At 43.2% G+C, this 27352-nt stretch overlaps 1 protein-coding gene across 3 annotated transcripts in view; it reads right to left on the reverse strand.

The window, feature by feature from the left end:
- LOC109894114 (zinc finger and SCAN domain-containing protein 21-like) overlaps positions 1-27352 on the reverse strand; it is a 58242-nt gene that overhangs the window by 16086 nt on the left and 14804 nt on the right. The window contains exons 1-3 of one of the 3 annotated variants that reach the window (XM_020487342.2): positions 13494-14025; positions 8203-8333; positions 7827-7991 (exon numbers count right to left, since the gene is read on the reverse strand). The exons of 1 other annotated variant lie outside the window; for it this stretch is intronic. In XM_020487342.2, the coding sequence (XP_020342931.2) occupies positions 7827-7991; positions 8203-8333; positions 13494-13767 (570 nt within the window). In that variant the 5' untranslated portion in view covers positions 13768-14025. Of the gene's footprint in view, positions 1-7826; positions 7992-8202; positions 8334-13493; positions 14026-27352 lie in introns of those variants that run through there. One more of the 3 variants, XM_031828109.1, reaches the window with a different exon arrangement.

Consider the following 27352-nt stretch of genomic DNA (forward strand, 5'->3'; position numbering starts at 1 on the left):
CCCTATAGAGACTGCCAGAGGCCCGGACAACAGGCCCTCCGATTTGACATACTGAACTCTATCAGAGAAGTAGTTGGTGAACCAGGCGAGGCAATCATTTGAGAAATCAAGGCTGTTGAGTCTGCCAAACAGAATGTGGTGATTGACAGTCGAAAGCCTTGGCCAGGTCGATGAATACGGCCGCACAAAAATGTATCTTATCGATGGCGTTTATGATATCCTTTAGCACCCATGACCAGCTCTGAAACCAGATTGCATAGCGGAGAATATACGGTGGGATTCGAAATGGTCGGTAATCTGTCTGTTAACTTGGTAAAGTGTATTAATTTTCTCATTAAAAGTGCCCAGGGAATTGTATTCTGCAGTTGAATGGAAGTAATGTACTAGGCATGTCGATTCTAACCTCCAAACGAGCTTCAATGCCATACAACACTCCTTCCGTGGCCTCCAACTGCTCTTAAACGCTAGTAAAAACCAAATGTATGCTTTTCAACCATTCGCTGCCTGCACCCGCACGCCTGACCAGCATCACCACCCTGGATGGTTCCGACCTTGAATATGTGGACATCTATAAGTACCTAGGTGTCTGGCTAGACTGTAAACTCTCCTTCCAGACTCATATCAAACATCTCCAATCGAAAATCAAATCTAGAGTCAGCTTTCTATTCCGCAACAAAGCCTCCTTCACTCACGCCGCCAAACTTACCCTAGTAAAACTGACTATCCTACCGATCCTCGACTTCGGCGATGTCATCTACAAAATTGCTTCCAACACTCTACTCAGCAAACTGGATGCAGTTTATCACAGTGCCATCCGTTTTGTCACTAAAGCACCTTATACCACCCACCACTGCGACTTGTATGCTCTAGTCGGCTGGCCCTCGCTACATATTCGTCGCCAGACCCACTGGCTCCAGGTCATCTACAAGTCCATGCTAGGTAAAGCTCCGCCTTATCTCAGTTCACTGGTCACGATGGCAACACCCATCTGTAGCACGCGCTCCAGCAGGTGTATCTCACTGATCATCCCTAAAGCCAACACCTCATTTGGCCGCCTTTCGTTCCAGTTCTCTGCTGCCTGTGACTGGAACGAATTGCAAAAATCGCTGAAGTTGGAGACTTTTATCTCCCTCACCAACTTCAAACATCTGCTATCTGAGCAGTTAACCGATCGCTGCAGCTGTACATAGTCTATCGGTAAATAGCCCACCCATTTTTACCTTCCTCATCCCCATACTGTTTTTATTTATTTACTTTTCTGCTCTTTTGCACACCAATATCTCTACCTGTACATGACCATCTGATCATTTATCACTCCAGTGTTATTAATCTGCAAAATTGTAATTATTCGCCTACCTCCTCATGCCTTTTGCACACAATGTATATAGACTCCCCTTTTTTTTCCTACTGTGTTATTGACTTGTTAATTGTTTACTCCATGTGTAACTCTGTGTTGTCTGTTCACACTGCTATGCTTTATCTTGGCCAGGTCGCAGTTGCAAATGAGAACTTGTTCTCAATTAGCCTACCTGGTTAAATAAAGGTGAAATAAAAAAAAAAAAAAAAAAAAGTGTGAACATCATATAGCCTACACCAGTGTTTCCCAACTCCAGTCCTCAAGTACCGCCAACAGTACACATTTTTATTGTAGCACTGGACAAGCACACCTGATTCAACTGGTCAACTAATCATCAAGCCCTCTGAGTTGAATGAGGTGTGCTTGTCTTCGGCTACAACGAAAATGTGTACTGTTGGGGGATTTGAGGACTGGAGTTGGTAAACACTTGCCTACACAGTACAAACACTATGTAACAGACTTTATAGGCTTATATTGTATATGCCTTATACAGGGCCTTCAGAAAGTATTCATGGACCTTGACTTATTCCACATTTTGTTGTGTTACAGCCTGAATTCAAAATTGATTAAATAGATGTTTCCCCTCACTCATCTACACACAATACCCCACAATGACAAAGTGAAAACATGTTTTAGAAAATTTTGCAAATGCATTGAAAATTTCTCCTTTACATAAGCATTCACACTTCTGGGACAATACATGTTAAAATCACCTGTTGCATCGATTACAGCTGTGAGTCTTTCTGGGTAAATCTCAAAAAGCTTTGAACACCTGGATTGTACAATATTTTCACATGATTCTTTTAAACAATTGTTCAAGCTCTGTGAAGTTGGTTGTTGATCATTGCTAGAAAGCCATTTTCAAGTCTTACCATAGATTTTCAAGACGATTTAAGTCAAAACTGTAACTAGGCCACTCGGGAACATTCAATGTCGTCTTGGTTAGCAACCAGTGTATATTTGGCATTGTGTTTAAGGTTATTGTCCTGCTGAAAGGTGAATTATTCTCCCAGTGTCTGTTGGAAAACAAAACAACCAGGTTTTCTTCTAGGATTTTGCCTGTGCTTAGCTCTATTCCTTTAAATTTTATCCCCAAAAAAACTCACTAGTCCTTGCCGACGACAAGTATACCCATAACATTTCGCAGCCACCAACATGCTTGAAAATATGAAGAGTGGTACTCAGTGATGTGTTTGCCCCAAACATATTCAAGACAATTTCTTTGCCACATTTTTTTCAGTTTTACTAGTTGTGCCATATTGCAAACAGAATGCATGTTTGGAATATTTTATTCTGTACAGGCTTCCTTCTTTTCACTCTGTCAATTAGGTTAGTATTGTGGAGTAACTACAATGTTGTTGATCCACCCTCAGTTTTCTCCTATCACAGCCTTTCAACTCTAACTGTTTAAAGTAGAGGTCGACCGATTAATCGGAATGGGTGATTAATTAGGGCCGATTTCAAGTTTTCATAACAATCGAAAATCTGTATTTTTGGACGCCGATTTAGCCTTTTTTAAATTATTTTTTTTACAACTTTATTTAACTAGGCAAGTCAGTTAAGAACACATTCTTATTTTCAATGGCTAGGAACGGTGGGTTAACTGCCTTGTTCAGGGGCCGAACGACAGATTTTTACCTTGTCAGCTCAGGGATTCAATCTTGCAACCTTACGGTTAACTAGTCCAACACTCTAACCACCTGCCTCACGAGGAGCCTGCCTGTTATGCGAATGCAGTAAGAAGCCAAGGTAAGTTGCTAGCTAGCATTAAACTTCTCTTATAAAATACAATCAATCAATCATAATCACTAGTTATAACTACACATGGTTGATGATATTACTAGTTTATCTAGCGTGTCCTGCGTTGCATTTAATCGATGTCGTTGCTCCAACGTGTTTCCTAACCATAAACATCAATGCCTTTCTTAAAATCAATACACAGAAGTATATATTTTTAAACCTGCATATTTAGCTAAAAGAAAGGTTAGCAGGCAATATTAACCAGGTGAAATTGTGTCACTTCTCTTGCGTTCATTGCACGCAGAGTCAAGGTATATGCAACAGTTCTGGCCGCCTGGTTCATTGCGAACTAATTTGCCAGAATTGTACGTAATTATGACATAACATTGAAGGTTGTGCAATGTAACAGCAATATTTAGACTTAGGGATGCCATCCGTTAGATAAAATACGGAACGGTTCCGTATTTCACTGAAAGAATATGATATAGTTTCCGGATTCAACCATATTAATGACCTAAAGCTCGTATTTCTGTGTGTTATTATATTATAATTAAGTCTATGATTTGATAGAGCAGTCTGACTGAGCGATGGTAGGCACCAGCAGGCTTGTAAGCATTCATTCAAACAGCACTTTACTGTGTTTGCCAGCAGCTCTTCGCAATGCTTCAAGCATTGCGCTGTTTATGACTTCAAGCCTATCAACTCCCGAGATTAGGCTGGTGTAACCGATGTGAAATGGCTAGCTAGTTAGCAGGGTGCGCTCTAATAGCGTTTCAAACGTCACTCGCTCTGAGACTTGGAGTAGTTGTTCCCCTTGCTCTGAATGGGTAACGCTGCTTCGAGGGTGGCTGTTGTCGATGTGTTCCTGGTTCGAGTCCAGGTAGCGGCGAGGAGAGGGATGGAAGCTACACTGGCAATACTAAAGTGCCTATAAGAACATCCAATTAAAGGTATATGAAATTCAAATCGTATAGAGAGAAATAGTCCTATAATTCCTATAATAACTACAACCTAAAACTTCTTACCTGGGAATATTGAAGACTCATGTTAAAAGGAACCACCAGCTTTCATATGTTCTCATGTTCTGAGCAAGGAACTTAAACGTTAGCTTTTTTACATGGCAAATATTGCACTTTTACTTTCTTCTCCAACACTTTGTTTTTGCATTATTTAAACACGTTTCATTATTTATTTGAGGTTAAATTGATTTTATTGATGTATTATATTAAGTTAAAATAAGTGTTAATTCAGTATTGTTGTAATTGTCATTATATAAAATAAATTTCAAAAACGTCAGAATAATCAGTATCGATTTTTTGGGGTCCTCCAATAATCGGTATCGGTGTTGAAAAATCATAATCGGTTGACCTCTAGTTTAAAGTCACCATTTGCCTCATGAGCAGTTTCATTCTCTCTGGCAACTGAGTTAGGAAGGACGCCTGTATCTTTGTAGTGACTGGGTGTATTGATACACCATCCAAAGTGCAATTAATAACTTCACCGTGCTCAAAGGGATATGTTCAATGTACAGTATTTTTATATTTTTAACCCATCTACCAATAGGTGCTCTTCTTTGTGCGACATTGGAAAACCTCCCTGGTCTTTGTCGTTGAATCTGTGTTAGAAATTCACTGCTCGACTTACAGATAATTGCATGTGTGGTGTACAGAAACAAGGCAGTCAATTCAGAAATCATGTTAAACACTATTATGGCAGACAGAGTCCATGCAACTTATTATGTGACATTTTAGCAAATGCTTACTCCTGAACTTGTTTAGGCTCGCAATAACAAAGGGGTTGAATACTTATTGACTCATGTGCAGACCAGCTGGCTGGCGTGTTTACGGACATATTCAATTTCTCCATATCCCAGTCTGCTGTCCCCACATGCTTCTAGATGGCCACCATTGTTCCTGTACCAAAGAAGGCAAAGATAACTGAACTAAATGACTATCGCCCAATAGCACTCACTTCTGTCATCATGAAGTGCTTTGGGAGACTAGTCAAGGATCATATCACCTCCACCTTACCTGCCACCCCACTTCAATTTGCATACCGACCCAATAAATACCCAGACGATGCAATCGGCATCACACTGCCCTATCCCATCTGGACAAGACGAATACCTATGTAAGAATCCTGTTCATTAACTACAGCTCAGCATTCAACACTATAGTACCCTGCAAGCTCATCATTACGCTTGAGGCCCTGGGTTTCAACCCCACCCTGAGCAACTGGGTCCTGGACTTTCTGACAGGTTCCCCCAGGTAGTGAAGGTAGGAAACAACATCTTCACTTCGCTGATCCTCAACACTGGGGCCCCACAAGGTTGTGTTCTCAGCCCCCTCCTGTACTCCCTGTTCACCCACGACTGTGTGACCATGGACACCTCCAACTCAATCATCAAGTTTGCAGACGACACAACATTAGTGGGCTTGATTACCAACAATGATGAGACAGCCTGCAGGGAGAAGGTGAGGGCCCTTGGAGTGTGGTGTCAGGAAAACAACCTCTCTCTCAACATAAACAATACAAAGAAGATGATCGTGGACTTCAGGAAACAGCAGAGGGAGCACCCCCTATCCACATCGACGGGACAGTAGTGGAGAGGGTGTAAAGTTTTAAGTTCCTTGGCGTACACATCACGGACAAACTGAAATGGTCCAACTACACAGACAGTGTGGTGGAGGCGCAACAGCGCATCTTCAACCTCAGGAGGCTGAAGAAATTTGGCTTGTCACCTAAAACCCTCACAAACTTTTTAATTGAGAGCATCCTGTCGGGCTGTATTACCGCCTGGTACAGCAACTGCACCGCCCAGAACCGTAAAGCTCTCCAGAGGGTGGAGCGGTCTGCACAACGCATCACCGGGGGAGGGGCAAACTACCTGCCCTCCAGGACACCTACAGCACCTGATGTCACAGGAAGGACAAAAAGATCAAGGACAAAAACCACCCAAGCCACTGCCTGTTCAACTCGCTACCATCCAGAAGGTCAGGTCAGTACAGGTGCATCAAAGCTGGAACCGAGAGACTGAAAAACAGCTTATATCTCCAGGCCATCAGACTGTTAAACAGTCATCACTAACACAGAGAGGCTGCTGCCAACATACAGACTGAAAGTCATTGGGCACTTTAATAAATTGATCACTTGCCACTTTAATAATGTTTACATATCTTACATTACTCATCTCATAAGTATATACTGTATTTTATACCATCTATTACATCTTGCCTCTGCCACTCAGTCATCGCTCATCTTCGGAACTAGGAGCACAAGCATTTCGCTACACTCGCATTAACATCTGCTAACCATGTGTATGTGACCAATAAAATGTGATTTGATCTTTCAGCTTTGAATTTTTTATTCATTTGTAAAAATGTCTAAAAACATAATTCCACTTTGACATTATGGGGTATTGTATGTAGGCCAGTGACACATAAAATGTCAATTTCAGCAACAACAAAAAATCTGTCTGTAAACACAACAAAATGTGGAAAACTAATTATTTCTGAAATTACTGTATATCCAACAATGTCTGGGCCTTGCACTTCAACGCTCGTAGTTGTTGTAGAAATTGGCCCACTGCTGTGGTTTACTTTTTGCATCTATGTCATCTCTCTGAGTGTTCCTTTAATGTAGGATCTAAACGTCAGAAGCTATCAAGTGGAATGGTTACTTTCTATGTTAAAGAGTGGAAATTGTTTTTTTGCAGGTGTATCCTGAGATATCTCCTCTCAGAGAACCTCTTTCCGCAGTGATTACAGGCGAATGGCTTTTCTCCTGTGTGGACCCTCTCGTGCCTCTTCAGGTCACCAGCCTGGGCGAAGCGCATATGACACTCAGTACAGCTGAAGGGTTTCACCCCTGTGTGGACCCGCTGGTGCCTCTTCAGGGTTCCAGCCTGGGCAAAGCGCATGTGACACTGGGTACAGCTGTAGGGTTTCTCCCCTGTGTGGACCCTCTGGTGGATCGCCACGTTCTGGGGGCAGCTGAAGCCTTTGTTACAGAACATGCAGAGGAACGATTTCTCTTTACTATTGCCTGATGTGGCTCCCCCTCCCTGAGCCTGGGCTCTAGCCCTGTCGTTTGAGTTCAATACCGGATCGAAAAGGACACAGCCTTGTAAATCGGAAGGAGCCATCGACGTGGACACTGGGTCGCGATCCCTGAAAGAGTGTAAAGGGGAGTGGGTCACAACATTTAGATTTGTCGCTAAGCTTTCACTGTAGTCTAAGAAGTCTCTGGTGTTGCCTTGCGAGTGCCCTTCTCCTAAGTGAGTCTTGTCAGCATTCCATGTCAGAGGAGTGTCGTCCTCCACTTTCACAGTCACCTCATCTACAACTAGACACTCCCCTTTCTTATCTAGGCACCCTTCAGAGTATACACTACTACTGTACCGGTTCCAGGCCCCTCTAGACAGATCAGTCTGTCTCTCTAAACCCAAGGATTTGTTGCCAGGGTCCATCTTTGTAACGTAAGAACAAGACGGATCATCACCTCCGGTGTTTAACGTATCACCATCTCCATGGGAATTAACCGTCCTCTGGCTCTGGTGAAATACAGGTAAATACTCTGAGCCAGGAGCAGGAGGACAGCCCAGATTCCCCAGCACCAGTCTCTCTGGGTCTGATCTGTGGTCAGATCTTGTATGTAAGAGCCTGTGTGTTACAGTTAAAGTCTCTGTGTCGGTCTCTGACTTGAGGACGTCGTTCGGCGTTCCACTGACCTCCGTGATGCTTCGTCGGGTCCTGGGATGGGGCACAGCGGCAGCGAGGTCCTCCGTGGCTTCAGGGGGTGCTCCAGTTTGGATGTCTCTGCAGTGACGTGGGTCCTCCTCTCCTACAGACCTCTCCTGCTTGACCCCAGAACCTATAGCATCTGCATCTGCAGCCTGACACAAGAAGAGAGGAGGTTGTTGCCGGTAACTAGTTGAATTGGATAACAATGTCGTAGGGAAGCCTCACAAGCTCCCCTATGGCAGATAAATAAGGATGTTCATGTCAGCAAGTGAATAGCTGAGGGAAGCCTTTCTGAAGTAAACTGGCCACATTTGATTTACAAAGTAAAACGTTTATTTCTTTATGCAGCACTATTACACAAACCTCTATCACAATAACATGCTGGGTTGAGGTTCCACTCTCCTCATCAACAGTGATTGGTTGGTCATCTCTCCATGTATTGTGTTCCGCTGGCTTCATAAAGCTGCTATGGCCTCCAGTGGGATGTCCTTCACCTGAGAGAGTGATTGGGGGACAAGAGGTGGTTAGGTTAACTACTGTCAATGCTCAATGGTATTTTGTAAAATATAGACACTGTCTACAATTGACAAGGATGTAAGGTAACACTTCTCATAACTTCTTGATATACTATTTATTGATTCATTTATTATGTTCCATGCGTCACATTGTTTTCTATGAGTAAATAATAGGAATTTCGTTAAATAACGAATCTGATTTGAATATGATATAGTGTCTTTGTGCAAGATTGCTAAGTAATCGGGTGAATTATTGCATACTATCCAAAAATGGACCAAGACCCAATTCTGGTTAACCATATATGTGGTTAACACATCAAAAATCACGCGCAGAGGAGAAGAGGGCAACAGGCCCCGCAGCCTCTGCCTTCTAGTCCAGGCGATATGTTTTAGTTTTAGGTGACAACTTAACTTTTTCATAAAAGCATAAAACTTGGTACACTTGTACAATTTGGCTCCCTTTACAATTTCTGATATGGAGGCATAACAAAAATGCCTCTTGGAGGCCATTTTACATTCCGCCATAACCGAATAATCTATTTTGCGTTATCTTCTGAAACAAACATTAACACAGAAAAGGTGATGTCTACACCTATGTTTTGATGGTCAAGGATGACAATGATGCCATGCACTAGATGTCCACCGATTAATCGGAATGGCCGATTAATTAGGGCCGATTTCAGGTTTTCATAACAATTGGTAATCGGCATTTTTGGATCATAAAGATTTCTGATTATTATATAATGGTGGACTGTGTAAACCTTGTAAATTTGTGTAAATTCATGGGACACAAAGGTCTTTGATTGGTCTGGACCCAGGAACCTGTTGATTTCATGGGCACGTATGGGTCAACTACCACTCCTCAAATTATATTTCAGAAGAGAACATTTCCATTTTGGAGCACTTTATGATCAAACTCCCAGTCAAGATAACATCAAATCAAGCTCATTTGAGATGTTCAGTTAGAGAGGAACAGAAAATCAGCAAATCCTCCCACAATGATAATGATCATTTAAAAAAGTATTATTATTATTAGACTTATTTTCACGACACCCAAAGTCAACAGGATAAAAAACAAAGAAATCCTATATTAAATACAGTATATAAAAGCACACTAAACATGATGACAGACTAACCAGGGAGAACACTAAACATGATGACAGAATAACCAGGGAGAACACTAAACATGACGACAGACTAACCAGGGAGAACACTAAACATGACGACAGACTAACCAGGGAGAACACTAAACATGACGACAGACTAACCAGGGAGAACACTAAACATGACGACAGACTAACCAGGGACGTGAACTCGAAGGACAGATAAAAGCTCAAGACTACAGAGAATCCAGGTAAGCCTGTGTGAAGAAGTGTGTTCGTGTGGACCTGAATATGTGTATGGATCGTGAGGTTGACATGGAGAGGGAGTTCCAGAGTTGGGGAGCTGCAGTGCTAAAAGCCAGGTCTCCCATGGAGCGGAGCCTGGTGCGAGGGAGGTGGAGGAGGCCAGTGTCAGAGGAGCGCAGTGAACAGGTGGGAGTGAAGGGGTGCAGGAGGTCAGTAAGGTATGTGGGCGCCAGTCCATTGAGTGCTTTGTAGGTGAGCATGAGCAATTTGAAGATGATCCTGTATTGAACTGGGAGCCAGTGGAGTTCGATGAGGGTGGGGTGATGGGGTCTCAAGGGCTGGTGTGTGTGAGGACTTGCGCACCCTCATTTTTTTTACATGTTGAAGTCTGTCCAGTGTTTTGGTGGGGAGTCCGTAGTGAATGGCGCTGCAGTAGTCCAGGCGTGATAGAACAAACGTGTGAATGAGGGTTTCAGCAGTGGGCTCAGTGAGAGAGGGTCTGAGTCGTAAGATGTTTTTCAGATGGAAGAAGGCTGACTTGGTGACGTTCAATTTACCACTAGGGCACTTAGAAAGTTCTGGAGTATATTTTCGTTCCAACCTCCACTGTATCCTTAGTCCTCAGAAAGTACATCCTCATTCATATTGTTGTTGTTCTAGCTAGCAATGTCCTCGATAACTCTAGTTTTTTTGTTGTCAAATCACAGTGTGCAGGAAGGGACGCAGCCACCCCCGGTGCAGAAATGCACACGGTGCTGCAAGCTGTATCACTGTCCTCTGTGGGCCTCTACCATCCCTATGGCCACCGACTGAAGAAAACTAAACCTGCATTTAAATGCTCACCTCGGTAGAGCAATTCAATATAAAAGTTGGTCAATAATATTTGTCACTAGTGTTCATTCATTTTGATCTGGAGTTAAATGTATTCTGCATTTTGTGTTTGTTCCCACAGGATGTTGCATCGACAGGTGCAACCTTGGTTTCAGGGTGCAGGCTCACTTCCATTGTTTTTGCGACTTTGTTTTTGAATAAGAATCAGTTCCTCCATCTCCCCACCGGGGGAGAGGCTGGGACACCACCCACTGGGGGAGAGGCTGGGACACCACCCACCGGGGGAGAGGCTGGGACACCACCCACTGGGGGAGAGGCTGGGACACCACCCACCGGGGGAGAGGCTGGTACACCACCCACCGGGGGAGAGGCTGGGACACCACCCACCGGGGGAGAGGCTGGGACACCACCCACCGGGGGAGAGGCTGGGACACCACCCACCGGGGGAGAGGCTGGGACACCACCCACCGGGGGAGAGGCTGGGACACCACCCACCGGGGGAGAGGCTGGGACACCACCCACCGGGGGAGAGGCTGGGACACCACACACCGGGGGAGAGGCTGGGACACCACACACCGGGGGAGAGGCTGGGACACCACACACCGGGTCACACAACGGGGGAGAGGCTGGGACACCACACACCGGGTCACACAACGGGGGAGAGGCTGGGACATCAAATAATCTCCCGGTGGGTATGTGTCATATAAAAACTGGCAAACAGTAGTACGCCCCAAATGTAACATGAAAGAAAACAGGAAAAAGATATCCAAGCACGTATTAAGTAAGCACTCAGGTGTTCACCATGGGGATGTCACCTCAACTTCAAACCTGCCCAGCCAGTTCCAGGATCCAGCAAAGGCAAATGGAGTATTTGCTGTTGTCAAAACAATGCACGGTTCAAGTGTTCTTTTTCACAAACAGAGAAAGGAGGAGGCGTATGAAGCGCACTGAGAGTCACCTCAATGCCAGTCTAACCATGAACTAGCACAACGATCAAGTGTTATTTTCTTTCAAATAGTTAGTGGACTATTGTACATCTACAGCGGAAAGAGAAAACATGAGGGAAAGATGTTTTGTCGGAGATGCTAGGAAATAAATGGATTGGAGACAAGATGTCGGAGTGCCTGAAGCTCCTATGTCTGGCTATGGCTCAGTCTGTTTTGTCTGTTGAGACCACAGCCCGTGTGCCTAAATTCAAACATTATGTTTCTGTCTTTGAAACAACCACTTCTTATTATGAGTGTGGTTTCAGAGTACAAACATTGGCTACACAACTTCAATGACAGTGTTCTGCTCAGTCTCCATGTGTGTCTCTTATTGAAGAGGTTACTTCAGGTGATGACTTATCAGTCTTTTTATTTGAACAGTCACTACATGTTCATATGAATGTGTTTTTTGTTTTTGCAACCATCTGTGAACATGGCTATGAGGTTATTTATTGATGTACTTTTCCCCTACACTATCATTTTCTGATTACTATCATTTAGACCCATTCTGCAGTCATTGACTGTCTGGAAAACTGGAACAATGTGAAGTATCTCTCGCTTCCCTAATAAAAAAAAGAGACTATATTATACTCTACTACTAGTGTTTTTGTGTTTTTGCAGACTTCAGTACACAACAGTGAATACTGTAGTATTTACTGTTAAGTCTTGTATAAATACTTTAGTGAAAGAAAACTGTAGTATATACTATCGTAAGTGTTTTTGCGGATTGTTGTATACTGTAGTATTTACTGTAGTGTTTTTGTTTTTATTATCTTTGACATGAGGAAACCGGGAGGAAAGCTGCTGGAGAAATACTAAAAGAGCTCATTTTCCAGACCTGTAGGTAGGATTGGTGTCTGAACAGATAAAAGAAAGAGTAGGAACTCTTTTCTATAATCTTCATGGAACACTATGTTCTATATTTGGCATGTACAGTGGGGCAAAAAAGTATTTAGTCAGCCATCAATTGTACAAGTTCTCCCACTTAAAACGATGAGAGAGGCCTGTAATTAGTGTCAGATAAAGCGAGGGAAGAAAAGAGAAGAGGGATTCTAACATCTCTGTCATGTATCATATCTTTTTGATGAAAAAGACAAGTGTATTTTAACAAATGGACATTAGGGTTAACCTATACATATTCATACTGTAATATTTTTTTAATAGAAAGGTGTGGTATGTTTGTCATTGCGTTAAGGAGCCTGATACGTTGTCAGTATGTGACTGTTTTCTGATGAGTTTGATTCTGTATTAGTGGGGCTGAAGGGAAAACCTCACTTTTACTATAGGTTTAACATTTCAGCCCTACCTCAGGCCTTTAAAACCACCAGACTGGCATGTTTGTAGCTTACATATGCAGAAACTGGTTTCAAACTTTTTCTCATATGAACACAATTTTCAACACTGCAAGATAAATAAAATTGCTAAAATTGTTATGTCATATCATACCACTGTTCTTAATTACCTACATGATTGATAATTGAACGTCCTCCTCCATTTATCAAGAATTCAGATACGTTTCCACTGAGTTAATTTTAAAGTGTTCGCTATTCTATAACATGTTTTTGTAATTATTATCAGTACCTCAAAACAGATTATTTTGGACATACATATCATTGTAGTTTTCTTTTCATCCATTTTGGAAAATGTATTGCATAAATATACATGTTTGTGATCAAACGCGATTGCATCCAGAGTTAATCGTGTGTTTTTTTAATGAATGTGTTTTCTACATCTATTGTCATAAAATACGAATTCAGGGGGGAAGGAAAATCATCCTTAATCCCTACAAGTAGATGGCGATAATATTGATTTTGTTGACAGACTAGTTTTAGACGCAGGTTATACCGCAAGGCTGCAGATGGATAGTATTGAAATGTTCAGGGCCACAATTTGTACAAGTGTTGCAAAATTATATGCTTTATGAAACAGTGAACATAATTTTAATTTCGCCTGGACTATTCTGCAAAATGTACCTTTTGCCATTCCTCTGTATCGGTCGAGGATCTTGACACTTCTGGAACTGGCGAGGACGCGCTCTCGCATTGTCCTCTCTGCGCGCTCCCGTGCCACCTTCATTTCCAGTAGTTTTCTCCGTAATGCCCTGTTTTCTTTCTGGCTTTGAGTTATTTCCAAACGAAACACTGCATAGTCGTCGTCTACGAGTTTACAGATCTCTGACACGGCTGCATTCGCTAGCACCTCCATGATGGAGGCTATCTGAGTGTGAAAAACCATACAGTTAGCCATTGTTAGCTAACCCTTAGCAGCTAGCGTTACGTAGATAACACCTATCAAGTCCTGTAACCAAGTCCTGTCTCTAACGCGAAATAAAGACTGCACGGGTTAAGTATGTGATGCTGTGCAGTTAAACGAGTCATATTTAGAGTTCCATCGTGTCAACAAAAAGTATAAATAACAAATAACTGTAACGTGGAAATGATCTTGGTCACTGTTTACTTCCGTTTACACTGAGGTGAAAGGATGTAACGTTAGCTCAAACCGGGTGTGGCTAAAGGAAAAGCGTTTGCGAGCTTTCCCCCCTCACAGATACTTTACATGGAACAACAAAGATATTTTAAAATCGTATAAGTGTCTTTTTTTTCGTAACTGGTTTGAGAATAAAATTATTTTGGTTGGTCAGTTGGTCATTTTGGTTGGTTAAAAAGGCAATTAAAACTTGTATTATTAATGAATATGATTTGTTTGTTTATATTTGCAAAGTAAATAGTTTGTATGTATGCTTGTTTGCATGTGACTATTCCTCTTTTGTTTGTTGATATTTATTAATAAAATAATTAAAAAATTATAATAAAACAAAGAAAAGCGTATGCGCGCTGTTCTTTGTATACTTGTTACATTACACATCTCCTATTCATCAGTATCTTTCCAGATCAGAGCTGACTTGAGGCTTAAGAGATCTGATTCATCAGCTAACATAACTTTGGGGGAATTCTGAAGCATTTACGTAATCAAAACAATCACATAAAGGCTTCATAATTCATAAAGGTCATGCTATGATATATCATAGAACATAACATAAAATATCCCCTAAACCTGTAATTTACCTCAGACCTTATTTTCACCGTTTATCCAAAAAATAAAATAATTTCCCCCATAGGAATGGCTGAACGAACCAGAGGTAACTCATCTCCGATTTTTTGGAATACAAGCTGGCTAGCTCTTATTACCCTCTTAAACAAAAGGCTCACTCCATTTGATTTCAATCACTTTTTGACCACACCCCTTTTGATTTGAATGAAATTTACCTACGTATTTGCCCAAGTGGTCAGAAAGTGACTTTTTGTACCTGAATGCCAGAACATTCAGGGGATAGAGATGCTCAAAGTTGACGCATTTTGCTTCCCCCACCATGGGACATCCATGTTTTCATCATTAGAAAATATTAACGGTTGAGTTTGATGTCATTTAAAAGCTTATAAATAGGGTTGTCAAAATATTTAATAATTTCATGAAGTACATTTTTTTAAATGAAAATTGTATTTTTGACCTTTAACGTCAATTGTCAAGATTTGGATAGAAAACACTCTGAAGTTTCTAAAACTGTTTGAATGATGCCTGTGAGTATAACAGAACTCATATGGTTGAGTTTGATGTAATTTAAAAGCTTATAAATAGGGTTGTCAAAATATTTTATAATTTCTTGAAGTACATTTTTTTTAATGAAAATTGTATTTTTGACCTTTAACGTCAATTGTCAAGATTTGGATAGAAAACACTCTGAAGTTTCTAAAACTGTTTGAATGATGCCTGTGAGTATAACAGAACTCATATGGCAGGCAAAAACATGATAAAAAAATCCAACCAAGAAGTGTAAAATCTGAGGTTTGTAGCTTTTCAACTCTTGGCCTATCGAATACACAGCGTCTATGGGATAATATTGCACTTCCTAAGGCTTCCACTGGATGTCAACAGTCTTTAGAACCTTGTTTGATGCTTCTACTGTGAGGTGGGGGCGAATGAGAGGGGAATGAGTCCGAGGTCTGCCAGAGAGCCACGAGCTCAGTCTCACGCGTTCACGTGATAGTTAGCTCTGTTCCATTGCAATTCTACAGACAAAGGAATTCTCCGGTTGGTACATTATTGAAGATTTATGTTAAAAACATCCTAAAGATTGATTCTAAACTTCGTTTGACATGTTTCTACGGACTAACTGAACTTTTTGACTTTTCGTCTGCTCCTAGTGATCGCGCGTCGTGAGTTTGGATTGTGTACTGAACGCGCAAACAAAAAGGAGGTATTTGGACATAAATGATGGACATTATCGAACAAAACAAACATTTATTGTGGAACTGGGATTCCTGGGTGTGCATTCTGATGAAGATCATCAAAGGTAAGTGAATATTTATAATGCTATTTTCTGACTTCTGTTGACTACACAACATGGCGGATATCTGTTCGGGTTGTTTTGGTCTCTAAGTGCCGTACTCAGATTATTGCATGGTGTGCTTTTTCCGTAATGTTTTTTTGAAATCTGACACAGCGGTTGAATTATGGAATTTTAGATCCACTTCTCCTTTCATAACACTTGTATCTTTTAGCAATGTTTATTATGAGTATTTCTGGAAATTGATGTGGCTCTCTGCAAAATCACCAGATATTTTGGAACTACTGAACATAACGCGCCAATGTAAACTCAGATATTTGGATATAAAAATGAACTTTACTGAACAAAACATACATGTATTGTGTAACATGAAGTCCCATGAGTGTCATCTGATGAAGATCAACAAAGGTTAGTGATTAATTGTATCTATATTTCTGCTTTTTGTGACTCCTCTCTTTGGCTGGAAAAATGGCTGTGTTTTTCTGTGACTTGGCTCTGACCTAACATAATCGTTTGGTTTGCTTTCGTCGTAAAGGCTTTTTGAAATCAGACACTGTGGCTGGATTTAGAACAAGTGTATCTTTAAAATGGTGTAAAATACATGTATGTTTATGGGATTTCTGTTGTTTTGAATTTGGCGCCCTGCAGTTTCACTGGCTGTTGACGAGGTGGGACGCTACCATCCCACGTACCCTAGAGAGGTTAATAGAACATAGGCAAAACCAAACTCAGAGGGGAAATATGTTACACTTCAATAAAAAGTGAGCTTACCCCAAAAATCGAAATAAACTCTTGCCCCAGGACACTTCACATGATATCTAATATTTCAGCAAATGAATAGTTCTCAGACATCATCTGCGTCAATTTGAATTGAAGGCAGTTAATCCAGGAAGTGATTTTAAATTTAAATTAAAACATGGAAAAAAATGATCTTCTAATTAGTTTGAGGAGTAATTGAAAATATTAGATTTACCCCCCCAATTGCTATTTAAGTTTACTCTCTGAATTGACTGCCTTTATTTTTAATTGACCCCAGCTCTGATTTTGGGCTCCCGAGTGGCGCAGCGCTCCAAGGCACTGCATCTCAGCGCTAGAGGCTTCACAATTGACCCAGGTTCGATTCCAGGCTGTATCACAACTGGCCATGACTGGGAGTCCCATAGGGTGGAGCACAATTGGCCCAGCATCATCCGGGTTAGGCTGGGGTAGGCCGTCATTATAATAGGTTCTTAACTGACTTGCCTAGTTTAATGAAATATTTTTTGATATATCTCAAGCCACACTGATATAATTTCTTCCCCTTGTGGACACTCCAATGTCTGGTAAGGTTACTCAGGAAGGAGAAGATATTTTAACACAGTTTACACTTGAAGTGCCTCTCCATGTTGTGAATGACACCAGAGGTAGAAGCGGGAGCAACCACCTTCAGGTGGTTAGTCATTGAGCTCCCTCCTTGACCACTAGCCATTGTTGGGGTGTTGTTGGGATTGTGTGCTGTGTTATAGGCTAGGTACCTCTCATGGTGAATGCTTGAAGTCCAGGGTGACCTGCTCTGTTCAACATGGGTACTGTGGTGTTTGTATCATAGGAACAGGAGGGTCTATCTCTACCAGGCCCTGCTTCATCCCTGCACTGAGACTGTGAAGAGAAGGGTCTGGGCTGCAGACTGGATCCCTGACTGGAGCCTCTGTCTCTCTGATGACCACCAGGACTGAGGTTGTTCAGTCCCTCTGTCCACTGGTTGTGTTCTGTGTGGTGGTGGTTGTGGTGGAGTCTCTGTCAACAACAAAAACGTAAGTTGATTTTGTATTTAATTTCAATAAAATGGTCATACACTCACATTAGGGACTATGAAGTACAGTACTTTTATTGCACAAAATGATATGTGACAAGAATAATAACTTTTCATTATGGTAACACTTTACATTTTCTGTAAATCTGGTACCTCACTTGGATAAAATGAATTTTAGAATACTTTGGAAAAGGTTTAACATTACACACAGCTTCACTACTTATTGTCAAGTAAATATTAATTAAGGCACTATTATTATCTTACTATAAAACACCCGTATCAACCTAAATGGACAAGGTTGTCACTCTTCATAAGTTAAGCATTTTTACCGACTCCATCACACAAACCATCAGCATATCATCTACTCTGCCTCATCATGCTCATTCTTTCCTCAGTTCACCTCATCCAGTTCCCTACTACATCCAAAACCAACAGAATGAACTATAAACTAACTAGTACTACATTACATGTCACTATACATGGGCCGTGTGCATGTTCGGCTGGTGTATCCTGAGGTAACTCCTCTCTGAGAACCTCTTCCCGCAGTGCATTCAGGCGAACGGCTTCTCTCCCATGTGGACCTTCAGGGGCATCGTCAGCTGGTGCTGAACCTCTTCTCACACTGGGCCCAGCTGTAAGATTTCCCTCTTTTGTGGACCCTCTTGTACCTCTTCAGGTGGGAGAAACCGACCTGGCACATGTGGCAGCCAACTGGTTTCTCCCCCGTGTGCATCCTCTGGTGGATCTCCAACAGTTCGAGGAAACGGAAGGCTTTCCCACAGAATGAACACAGGAAGCGCTTCTCTTTGGTGCTTCTGCCTTTATTGATTCCATCTCTACTACTGTTATTTGTCAATGGGCTTGTGTAGCCATTTACTGTTGAAGCACTGATATTGTCTGAGGTCTGGTTTAACATTAGGAAAGTATGAGGAGGACAAAGGCCAGGGAGAGTCTGTGTTGTCGCAGGGTGCATCTTCCAGTTGATATCTCCTGTAGCAGGCAGGCTAAAGGCAGCAACTGTTATGAGTTTAAAACCTCTTCCTGCAGATGTTTGGCGGGAGGCTAAGCTGCTCCCCCATCTTTAGTCCACTCAGCAGGTCAATGCTCTCTGGTCCGTCTTCTATTGTCTCCTCTTTGACCAGCAGCAGATCAGGCTTCCCATCCTCCATGTCTACTGACTGTAAGAGATACAGAGTGAAAGGATGTTGCAGATCAGCACTAGGGCCCTGACCTAATGCCATTCACAGTGGGCTCATCTCAGTGAGACTGTGTGGTCCTGTGCTGCTCAGCTGGTTCGTCTGTGGGTTCAGGAGGTGTAGTCTGGTTGTCCTCCATGACCATGGTCCCCTCAGTGTTCCCCAGATCCTCCTCACACCCCTCCTCCTTCACCAGCAGCACCTCTGGACCCTCCTCCTCCTGGAAGAGACAGGTGATACAGATTACACAGACATACACTCCCTCAGGTATGTACACACAGATAATAAACACACTTTCAACATGGAGTATTTACCCATCCCCATTAGAGATTAAATAGGGTTTATTTGAACTATTTTCATAGTTTGCATAGTTCTTTACTCATCATGATTCATTTGTTTGTACCCCTTTAAGAAGAAAGAAATTAATGTAGATCCGGTAAAATAGGTCTTTAGTTTTGAATGGTTTGAGCTAGAGGCAAGTGGTTTTCTGCATTGTAAAAGGTGAAACCACCGACACAAAGCCTTGCTCCGTTTGTTTCTATGGCAGAGGCTCTGGTAGAGCTAAGACTAATAATCAGACTTGCCTGTGCTAATGGTTCTCACAGGCGAAGTAAAATGATAAATTACTTTGCTCATAAATGATTCAAATATAACAACAGCCTGACCGCACTGGACTTGAAACAACGATACAGATGTAACTATGTGCCATTCAATATATTATCTGAGCGGCACTGGTGCCCTCAAGTCAAAATTCCATTTGCGTTCCACAGGTCACGTTTATAAGGGAGTGTTGTTTTTTTTCAAGATTAGGAAACGTTTCGGGGCACACCTGAGAGTTCCTCAAGGCACACCGGTTGAAAACCACCGCTCTGGACAACAAGGCAGGGGAACCCTAACCATATTTCATCCCTGTCCTATGGGAGAACATGGTTCCAGGGATCACTGTGACACCCTCTTCGACCTTTTTTGGTTATGAGGTGTGTTTTTCCTCTACATGGCAAAGGCAACTTAGATCTGTTATGGAGAACCCTCTCCATTGAGCTAGAGATCAGTCAGTATAATAATGATTTACTTTCTGGGTCTTAGAGAAGAAGGATTTCACCTGCCTGAGTGTCAACAAAGTCAGCTGGGAGCCCTCCTCGACCAGCTATATTCCGGCACCCCCATGTCGCCCTCTGTCAGTGGCAAGTAAGGAGTGGCCAGGGGACAAACTGTGTCTAGGCACTCTAAAGCAGGGCTAGTCCACTATGTCCAGTAGGGTGTTGGGGTAGGTTCCCCAACAGAGCCTGATAGTGTCCCAAGGTTGGAGGCAGAGGAGTAGGGTAAGCATGGTAGAGGCTCTCCTACCAGGACAGGATGGTGGTCCACTCCTGGGTCTGGAGGGTTCTCCATCACAGGCTTAACATCCAGAAGTCTCACTTGTGGAGTGCTGGCGTTGGCACAGTTGGGGTGCCTGAGGCCCTTGTGTAGGCAGTGATGAAGGCTGCAGCATCCACTGGAGCACCGCAGACAGGATTGGTGGGGGCAGGGCTCCTTCCTGGACCGGTGCGCGGTCTGATGGCTGACGCACAGGTTAATGAGATGGTGCCCGGAGCAATGCTGCTCAGGCGGGAGGCTGGAACTCAGGTCCCGCAGGCTGAGGACCAAGCTGGGGTACAGCTGGCTGGGCCAACAGAGTGGACTGTTGGTACAGAGAAGAGGTGTGCAAGGGGTGATGAGTTGATGCTGCGTGACTTCTGAAGGCTGACACCACTAGTCCAGTAGGCGCGGGGCCAGTCCCTGTCACAGACATCCCCTGTAGCGTTGCTGGGGCCGAGGAGGTGGTACATCCCTGCTCAGGATCCCCAGTCACCTGTCCTGCCACCCTCTCAGCTATGAGGGATGGGTTCCCCCGACTGAATGAGGCTTTAAGTTCACAACGTCGATGCCTAAACAGGCAGAAGGAATTCATAAAATCCTGGCAAAGCCGTGAGTCAAACTCCAAGTCCTCCCCACAACCGGAAGCTGCCTTTACTCCACATACTGGTGAAGTCCCCTGCGAAGTCCCCTGCGAACTCTCTGTAAGCTGCCATAGTGGTGGCAGCAAGTCCCAAATCCGGCGAAACAAAGGACCATGAAAGAGAGCAGCTCTACATTTAGGCTGGTCTGTGATTCATTCATTCATTTACAGGGATGTAACGGTACACCAAACCCACAGTTCGGTACGTATTGCGGTTTTGGGGTCACGTTACGGTTATGATACAGAGGAAAAATGAAATTCTAACAGTTACTGTAGTTCATTTTTGTTTATTTGGCAAAATACGCTAAATTAAAAAGCACCCTGTGTGTGGCCCAACTCCAGTTTTGGTGACATCATTCACAATGTTCCTGGCATTGTCTGTTTTGACAAGTAGAGGTCTAAAATTTTTTACCTGTTCCGAAATTAATCTGGGGCTTTCCCACCCGGACAAATATGCATAAATACAGAGACCCATTCCGAACGGACCCGAGGATGACCAGTTCTGTATAGACGTGTTCAGATCTGAGTGAGGGAAGCAGCAGAAAAATCCATTTGTAAGCTAGTTTATTAACTAGAGCTGATACAGTGCGAGGGAGAGCAGGTGGAGGAGAGGCTAGAAGGTGTTGTACTGTGAGGTGTGTATACCATGAGTGAGTGAAACTGGAGCAAGGGAGAGGCATCAACAAACTGAGCTGACTTATTATTTAACTAGGCAAGTCAGTTTGAGAACAAATTCTAATTTACAATGACGGCCTACCGGGGAACAGTGGGTTAACTGCCTTGTTCAGGGGCAGAACAACAGATTTTTACCTTGTCAACTCAGGGATTCGACCCAGTAACCTTCCGGTTACTGGCCCAATGCTCTAACTACTAGGCTACCTACCAAGTACCTGTCTTGACTGCATCAAAGCTAGCTGGGCTAATTGAGTCTGCATGCACTTTTTTCCTGTCTGTTAGTAACAAATAACAACACCTCCATTCAGATGATTAAATAGCAGCCTACCTGTTGGGTCTTGTTCATTTTAGCACATACATATACTCATTTAACGTCAATTTATTAGATAATCTAATTTGCTTATCCACACAAGGAGGCTCTATGACTGTAGTGGCACTTTGATGACTTGTGATTGGCCAACAACAAGCTACATCTGCCACTCTGCATAAGCTATTCTAGTTGAGCAGTGGAAAACATACTATTAACTTTTTATCCACAATCTCTGTCCATCGCACTTGTAAACGACTGTGAAGCCATTAGGCCTAATCTAAACATTTATTTTATAACAATGTTTTTTTATGTATTAATTCGGGTTCACGGTGCGGACCGAACAGAGGTGTACAAAAACAAATCCATCACAGCCCTACTGGATTGTATAGCTGCCGTTTTACCTTTTTTAGTACATAATGTTTCCGCCATTAGTTAGTTTTCTGGACATCAGAACAGCGATTACTAACCTTGATTTCATTAAGATTTCTATTGCAATGAGTCGGCGGCGCGGGACAAATTGCTTACCCCTGACCAGGCCATATTCAAATCAAATCACATTTTATTGGTCACATACACATGGTTAGCAGATGTTATTGAGTGTAGCAAAATGCTTGTGCTTCTAGTTCTGACGCAATATCTAACAAGTAATCTAACAATTCCACAGCAACTACCTAATACACACAAATCTAAGTATATTGATGAGCAATGACCGAGTGGCATAGGCAAGATGCAATAGATGGTATAAAACACAGTATACACATATGGGATGAGTAATGCAAGATATGTAAACATCATTATTAAAGTGGCATTAATAAAGTGACTAGTGATCCATTTGTTAGAGTGGCCAATGATTTCAAGTCTGTATGTAGGCAGCAGCCTCTCTGTGTTAGTGATGGCTGTTTAACAGTCTGATGGCCTTGAGATTTAAAGTATTTTTCAGTCTCTCTGTCCCAGTTTTGATGCACCTGTACTGACCTCGCCTTCTGGATGGTAGTGGGGTGAACAGGCAGTGGCTCGGGTGGTTGTTGTCCTTGATTATCCTTTTGGCCTTCCTGTGACATTGGGTTCTGTAGGTGTCCTGGAGGGCAGGTAGTTTGCCACTGGTGATGCATTGTGCAGACCGCAATTCCCTCTGGAGAGCCCTGCGGTTGTGGGCGGTGCAGTTTCCGTACCAGGCGGTGATACAGCCCGACAGGATGCTCTCAATTGTGCATCTGTAAACGTTTTTTTTAGGTGACAAGACAATTTTCTTCAGCCTCCTAAGGTTGAAAAGGAGCTGTTGCGCCTTCACCACACTGTCTGTGTGGATGGACCATTTCAGATTGTCCGTGATGTGTATGCTGAGGAACTTAAAACTTTCCACCTTCTCCACTACTGTCCCGTCGATGTGGATAGGGGGTGCTCCCTCTGCTGTTTCCTGAAGTCCACGATCATCTCCTTTGTTTTGTTGACGTTGAGAGAGAGGTTGGTTTCCTGACACCACACTCCGAGTACCCTCACCTCCTCCCTATAGGCTGTCTCGTCGTTGTTGGTGATCAAGCCAACTACTGTTGTGTTGTCTGCAAACTTGATGATTGAGTTGGAGGCGTGCATTGCCATGCAGTCATGGGTGAACAGGGAGTACAGGAGGGTGCTGAGCACACACCCTTGTGGGGCCCCAGTGTTGAGGATCAGCAAAGTGGAGATGTTTCCTACCTTCACCACCTGGGGGCGGCCTGTCTGGTAGTCTAGGACCCAATTGCACAGGGTGGGTTTGAGACCCAGGGCCTCAAGCTTAATGATGTGCTTGGAGGGTACCGTGGTGTTGAATGTTGAGCTGTAGTCAATGAACAGCATTCTTACATAGCTATTCCTCTTGTCCAGATGGGATAGGGCAGTGTGGAGTGTGATGGCGATTGCATCGTCTGTGGACCTATTGGGGCGGTATGCAAGTTGCAGTGGGTCTAGGTGGCAGGTAAGGTGGAGGTGATATGATCCTTGACTAGTCTCTCAAAGCACTTCATGACGACAGAAGTGAGTGCTACGGGGCGATAGTCATTCAGTTCAGTTACCTCTGCTTTCTTGGGTACAGGAACAATGGTGGCCATCTTGAAGCATGTGAGGACAGCAGACTGGGATAGGGAGAGATTGAATATGTCTGTAAACACACCAGCCAGCTGGTCTGCGCATGCTTTGAGGACGCGGCTGGGGAAGCCGTCTGGGCCGGCAGCCTTGCGAGGGTTAACATGTTTAAATGTCTTACTCACGTCGGCCATGGAGAAGGAGAGCCCGCTGTCCTTGGTTAGTGGGCACTGTGATATCCTCAAAGCGGGCAAAGGTGTTTCGTTTGTCTGGAAGCAAGACGTTGGTGTCAGTGACATGGCTGATTTTCTTTTTTTTGTATTCGGCCATATTCCGGTCATCTTTCCATGGTTAAATGCGTAGGTTCGCGCTTTCAGTTTTGCACGAATGCCACCATCCATGGTTTCTGGTTAGGGTAGGTTTTAATAGTCACAATGGGTACAACATCTCCTATGCACTTCCTTATTAACTCAATCACAGAATCAGCGTTTAAATCAATATTATTCTCTGAGGCTTCCTGGAACATGTCCCAGTCCGCGTGATCAAAACAATCTTGAAGTGTGGATTCCGATTGGTCAGACCAGCGTTGAATGGTCCTTGTCACGGGTACATCCTGTTTGAGTTCTGCATCCCAGAAGTAAGAGTAGCAGTGATCCAGTGTTTTGCCAGCCCGGGTACTACAATCAATATGCTGATAGAATTTAGATAGCCTTGTTCTCAAATTTGCTTTATTAAAGTCCCCAGCTACAATAAATGCAGCCTCAGGATATATGGTTTCCAGTTTGCATAGAGTCCAGTGGAGATCCTTGAGGGCCGTCGTGGTATCGGCTTGAGGTGGGATATACACGGCTGTGACAATAACCGACGAGAATTATCTTGGGAGATAATACGGTCGGCATTTGATTGTAAGAAATTCTAGGTCAAGTGAACAGAAGGACTTGAGTTCCTGTATGTTGTTACAATTACACCAATCGTTAATCATGAAACATACACCCCCGCCCTTCTTCTTCCTGGAGAGATGTTAATTCCTGTCGGAGCGACGCACAAAGAATCCTGGTGGCTGTACCGACTCCGACAGCATGTCCACAGAGAGCCATATATCCATGAAACAGAGACTGCGAGGAGAAAGAGGCGGCGGTGAAAGCGAGGCTGACTTGCGGGCACCCTGACAAAACTGCGTCGCCGAGTGAAAAAAACGCATCTACTCTCCGTTCTATTGGCGAACGTACAATCACTGGAGTACAAACTGGACGAGCTCTGTTCGAGACTATCCTATCAACGGGACCTGAAGAACTGTAATATCCTATGTTTCTCTGAGTCCTGGCTGAACAAGGACAATATACATCTGGCTGGTTTTTCTATGCATCAGCAGGACAGAACAGCAGCTTTGGGTAAACTCAGGGGGAGGTGTGTGTGTCTCTTTGTTAACAACAGCTGATGCCTGATCTCTACTATTAAGGAAGTCTCAAGGTTCTGCTCGCCTGAGCTAGAATACCACATGATAAGCTGTAGAACATACTATTTACTAAGAGAATTTCCATCTGTATTTTTTGTAGCTGTCTAAGTACAAACCGACGCAAACTGTATGGGGCCATAAGCAAACAAGAAAATACAACAACAAAAAACACTCCTAGTGGCCGGTGATTTTAATGCAGTGAAACTGAATTCCGTTTTACCTCATTTCTACCAGCATGTCACCTGTGCAACTAAAGGCGAAAAAAACTCTAGATCAGCTTTACTCCACACACAGAAACGCATCAAAACTCGACCTCACCCTCCATTTGGCAAATCTGACCATAACGCTATCCTCATGATTCCTGCTTACAAGCAAAAACTCAAATGGGAAGTACCAGTGCAAGTGGTCCCGGAAGTGGTCCGATGAAGCGGATGCTATCCTACAGGACTGTTTGAAGAGTTTACCACATTGATCACCAGCTTCATTAATAAGTGCACCAAAAATGTAGTCTCCACAATGACTGTACGTACGTATCCCAACCAGAAAGGTAGGCAACAACACATTCGCCACACTGATCTCAACACGGGGGCCCCTCGGGGTGCGTGCTTAGTCCCCTCCTTTACTCCCTGTTCACCCACAACTGCCGTGCACTACTCCAACATCCTCATTAAGTTTGCTGACGACACGACGGTGGCCTATAGGGAGGAGGTCATAGACCTGGTAGTGTCGTGCCAGGATAACAGTCCCTCTCTCAACGTTGGCAAGACAAAGGAGCTGATCGTGGACTATAGGAAACAGATTGCTGAGCAAGCCCTCATTCACATCAATGGGGCTGTAGTGGAGCAGGTCAAGAGCTTCAAGTTCTTTGGTGTCCAAATCACAAAGGATCTATCATGGTCCAAACACACCAACACAGTTGTGAAGAGGGCACGACAATGCCTCTTCACCCTAAGGAGGCTGAAAAGATTTGGCATGGGCCCTCAGTTCTACACCATCAAGAGCATCTTGACTGGCTGCATCACCGCTTGGTCAACTGGTATAATTTTTTTTGAAATGATTACAAATTAATGAAAAATGAAAAGCTTAAATGTCTTGAGTCAATAGGTATTCAACCATTTTGTTATGGCAAGCCTAAATAAGTTCACGACAAAAGAAAATGTGATTAACAAGTCACACAATAAGTTGCATGGACACTGTGTGCAATATTAGTGTTTAACATGATTTTTAAAGGACTACCCATCTCTGTACCCCACACATACAATTTTTTGTAAGGCCTAGTACCAATCTATATGTACAAAGCTACCTCAGTTACCTCGTATCCCTGCACATCGACTTGGTACTGGCACTCCCTGTATATAGCCATGTTGTTTTAACTCATCATTGTTATTCTCGGTCTTATTTTTTTACTCTTATTACTTTCTATTTTTTTCTTCATTTTTCTCATTAACTCGGCATTGTCGGAAAAGGACCCGTAAGTAAGTATTTCACTGTTAGTCTATACCTGATGTTTACGAAACTTGTGACAAATACAATTAGATTTTACTTTCTAGGCTTATATATGCCTTATAAATCATACAATGTCTGGATGCAATATTCTACCCAGGAATATTCAACACCGAAATATGTTACTCCCGTTACTCCAAACGCATCTGTCGATCTTTTCTGCGGACAACAATGAAAATGAATCTTTGCCTTCAATGCAGGGTTTGATCTAAACGTCAGAAGCTGTAGAGTAGAACGGTTACTTTCTATGTTATAGAGTGGAATGGTTTTTCTGCTGGTGTATCCTGAGGTAGCTCAGTGCGTACAAGCTAACAGCTTTTCTCCCATGTGGACCTTCAGGTGCATCTTCAGCTGGTCCTGGCGGGAGAACCTCTTCTCACACTGGGGGCAGCTGTAGGGTTTCTCCCCTGTGTGGACCCTCTGGTGCCTCTTCAGGTGGCCAGCCTGGGCGAAGCGCATATGACACTGGGTACAGCTGAAGGGTTTCACCCCTGT

Source organism: Oncorhynchus kisutch, linkage group LG7 (assembly GCF_002021735.2).
Source record: "Oncorhynchus kisutch isolate 150728-3 linkage group LG7, Okis_V2, whole genome shotgun sequence".
Lineage (NCBI taxonomy): Eukaryota > Metazoa > Chordata > Actinopteri > Salmoniformes > Salmonidae > Oncorhynchus > Oncorhynchus kisutch.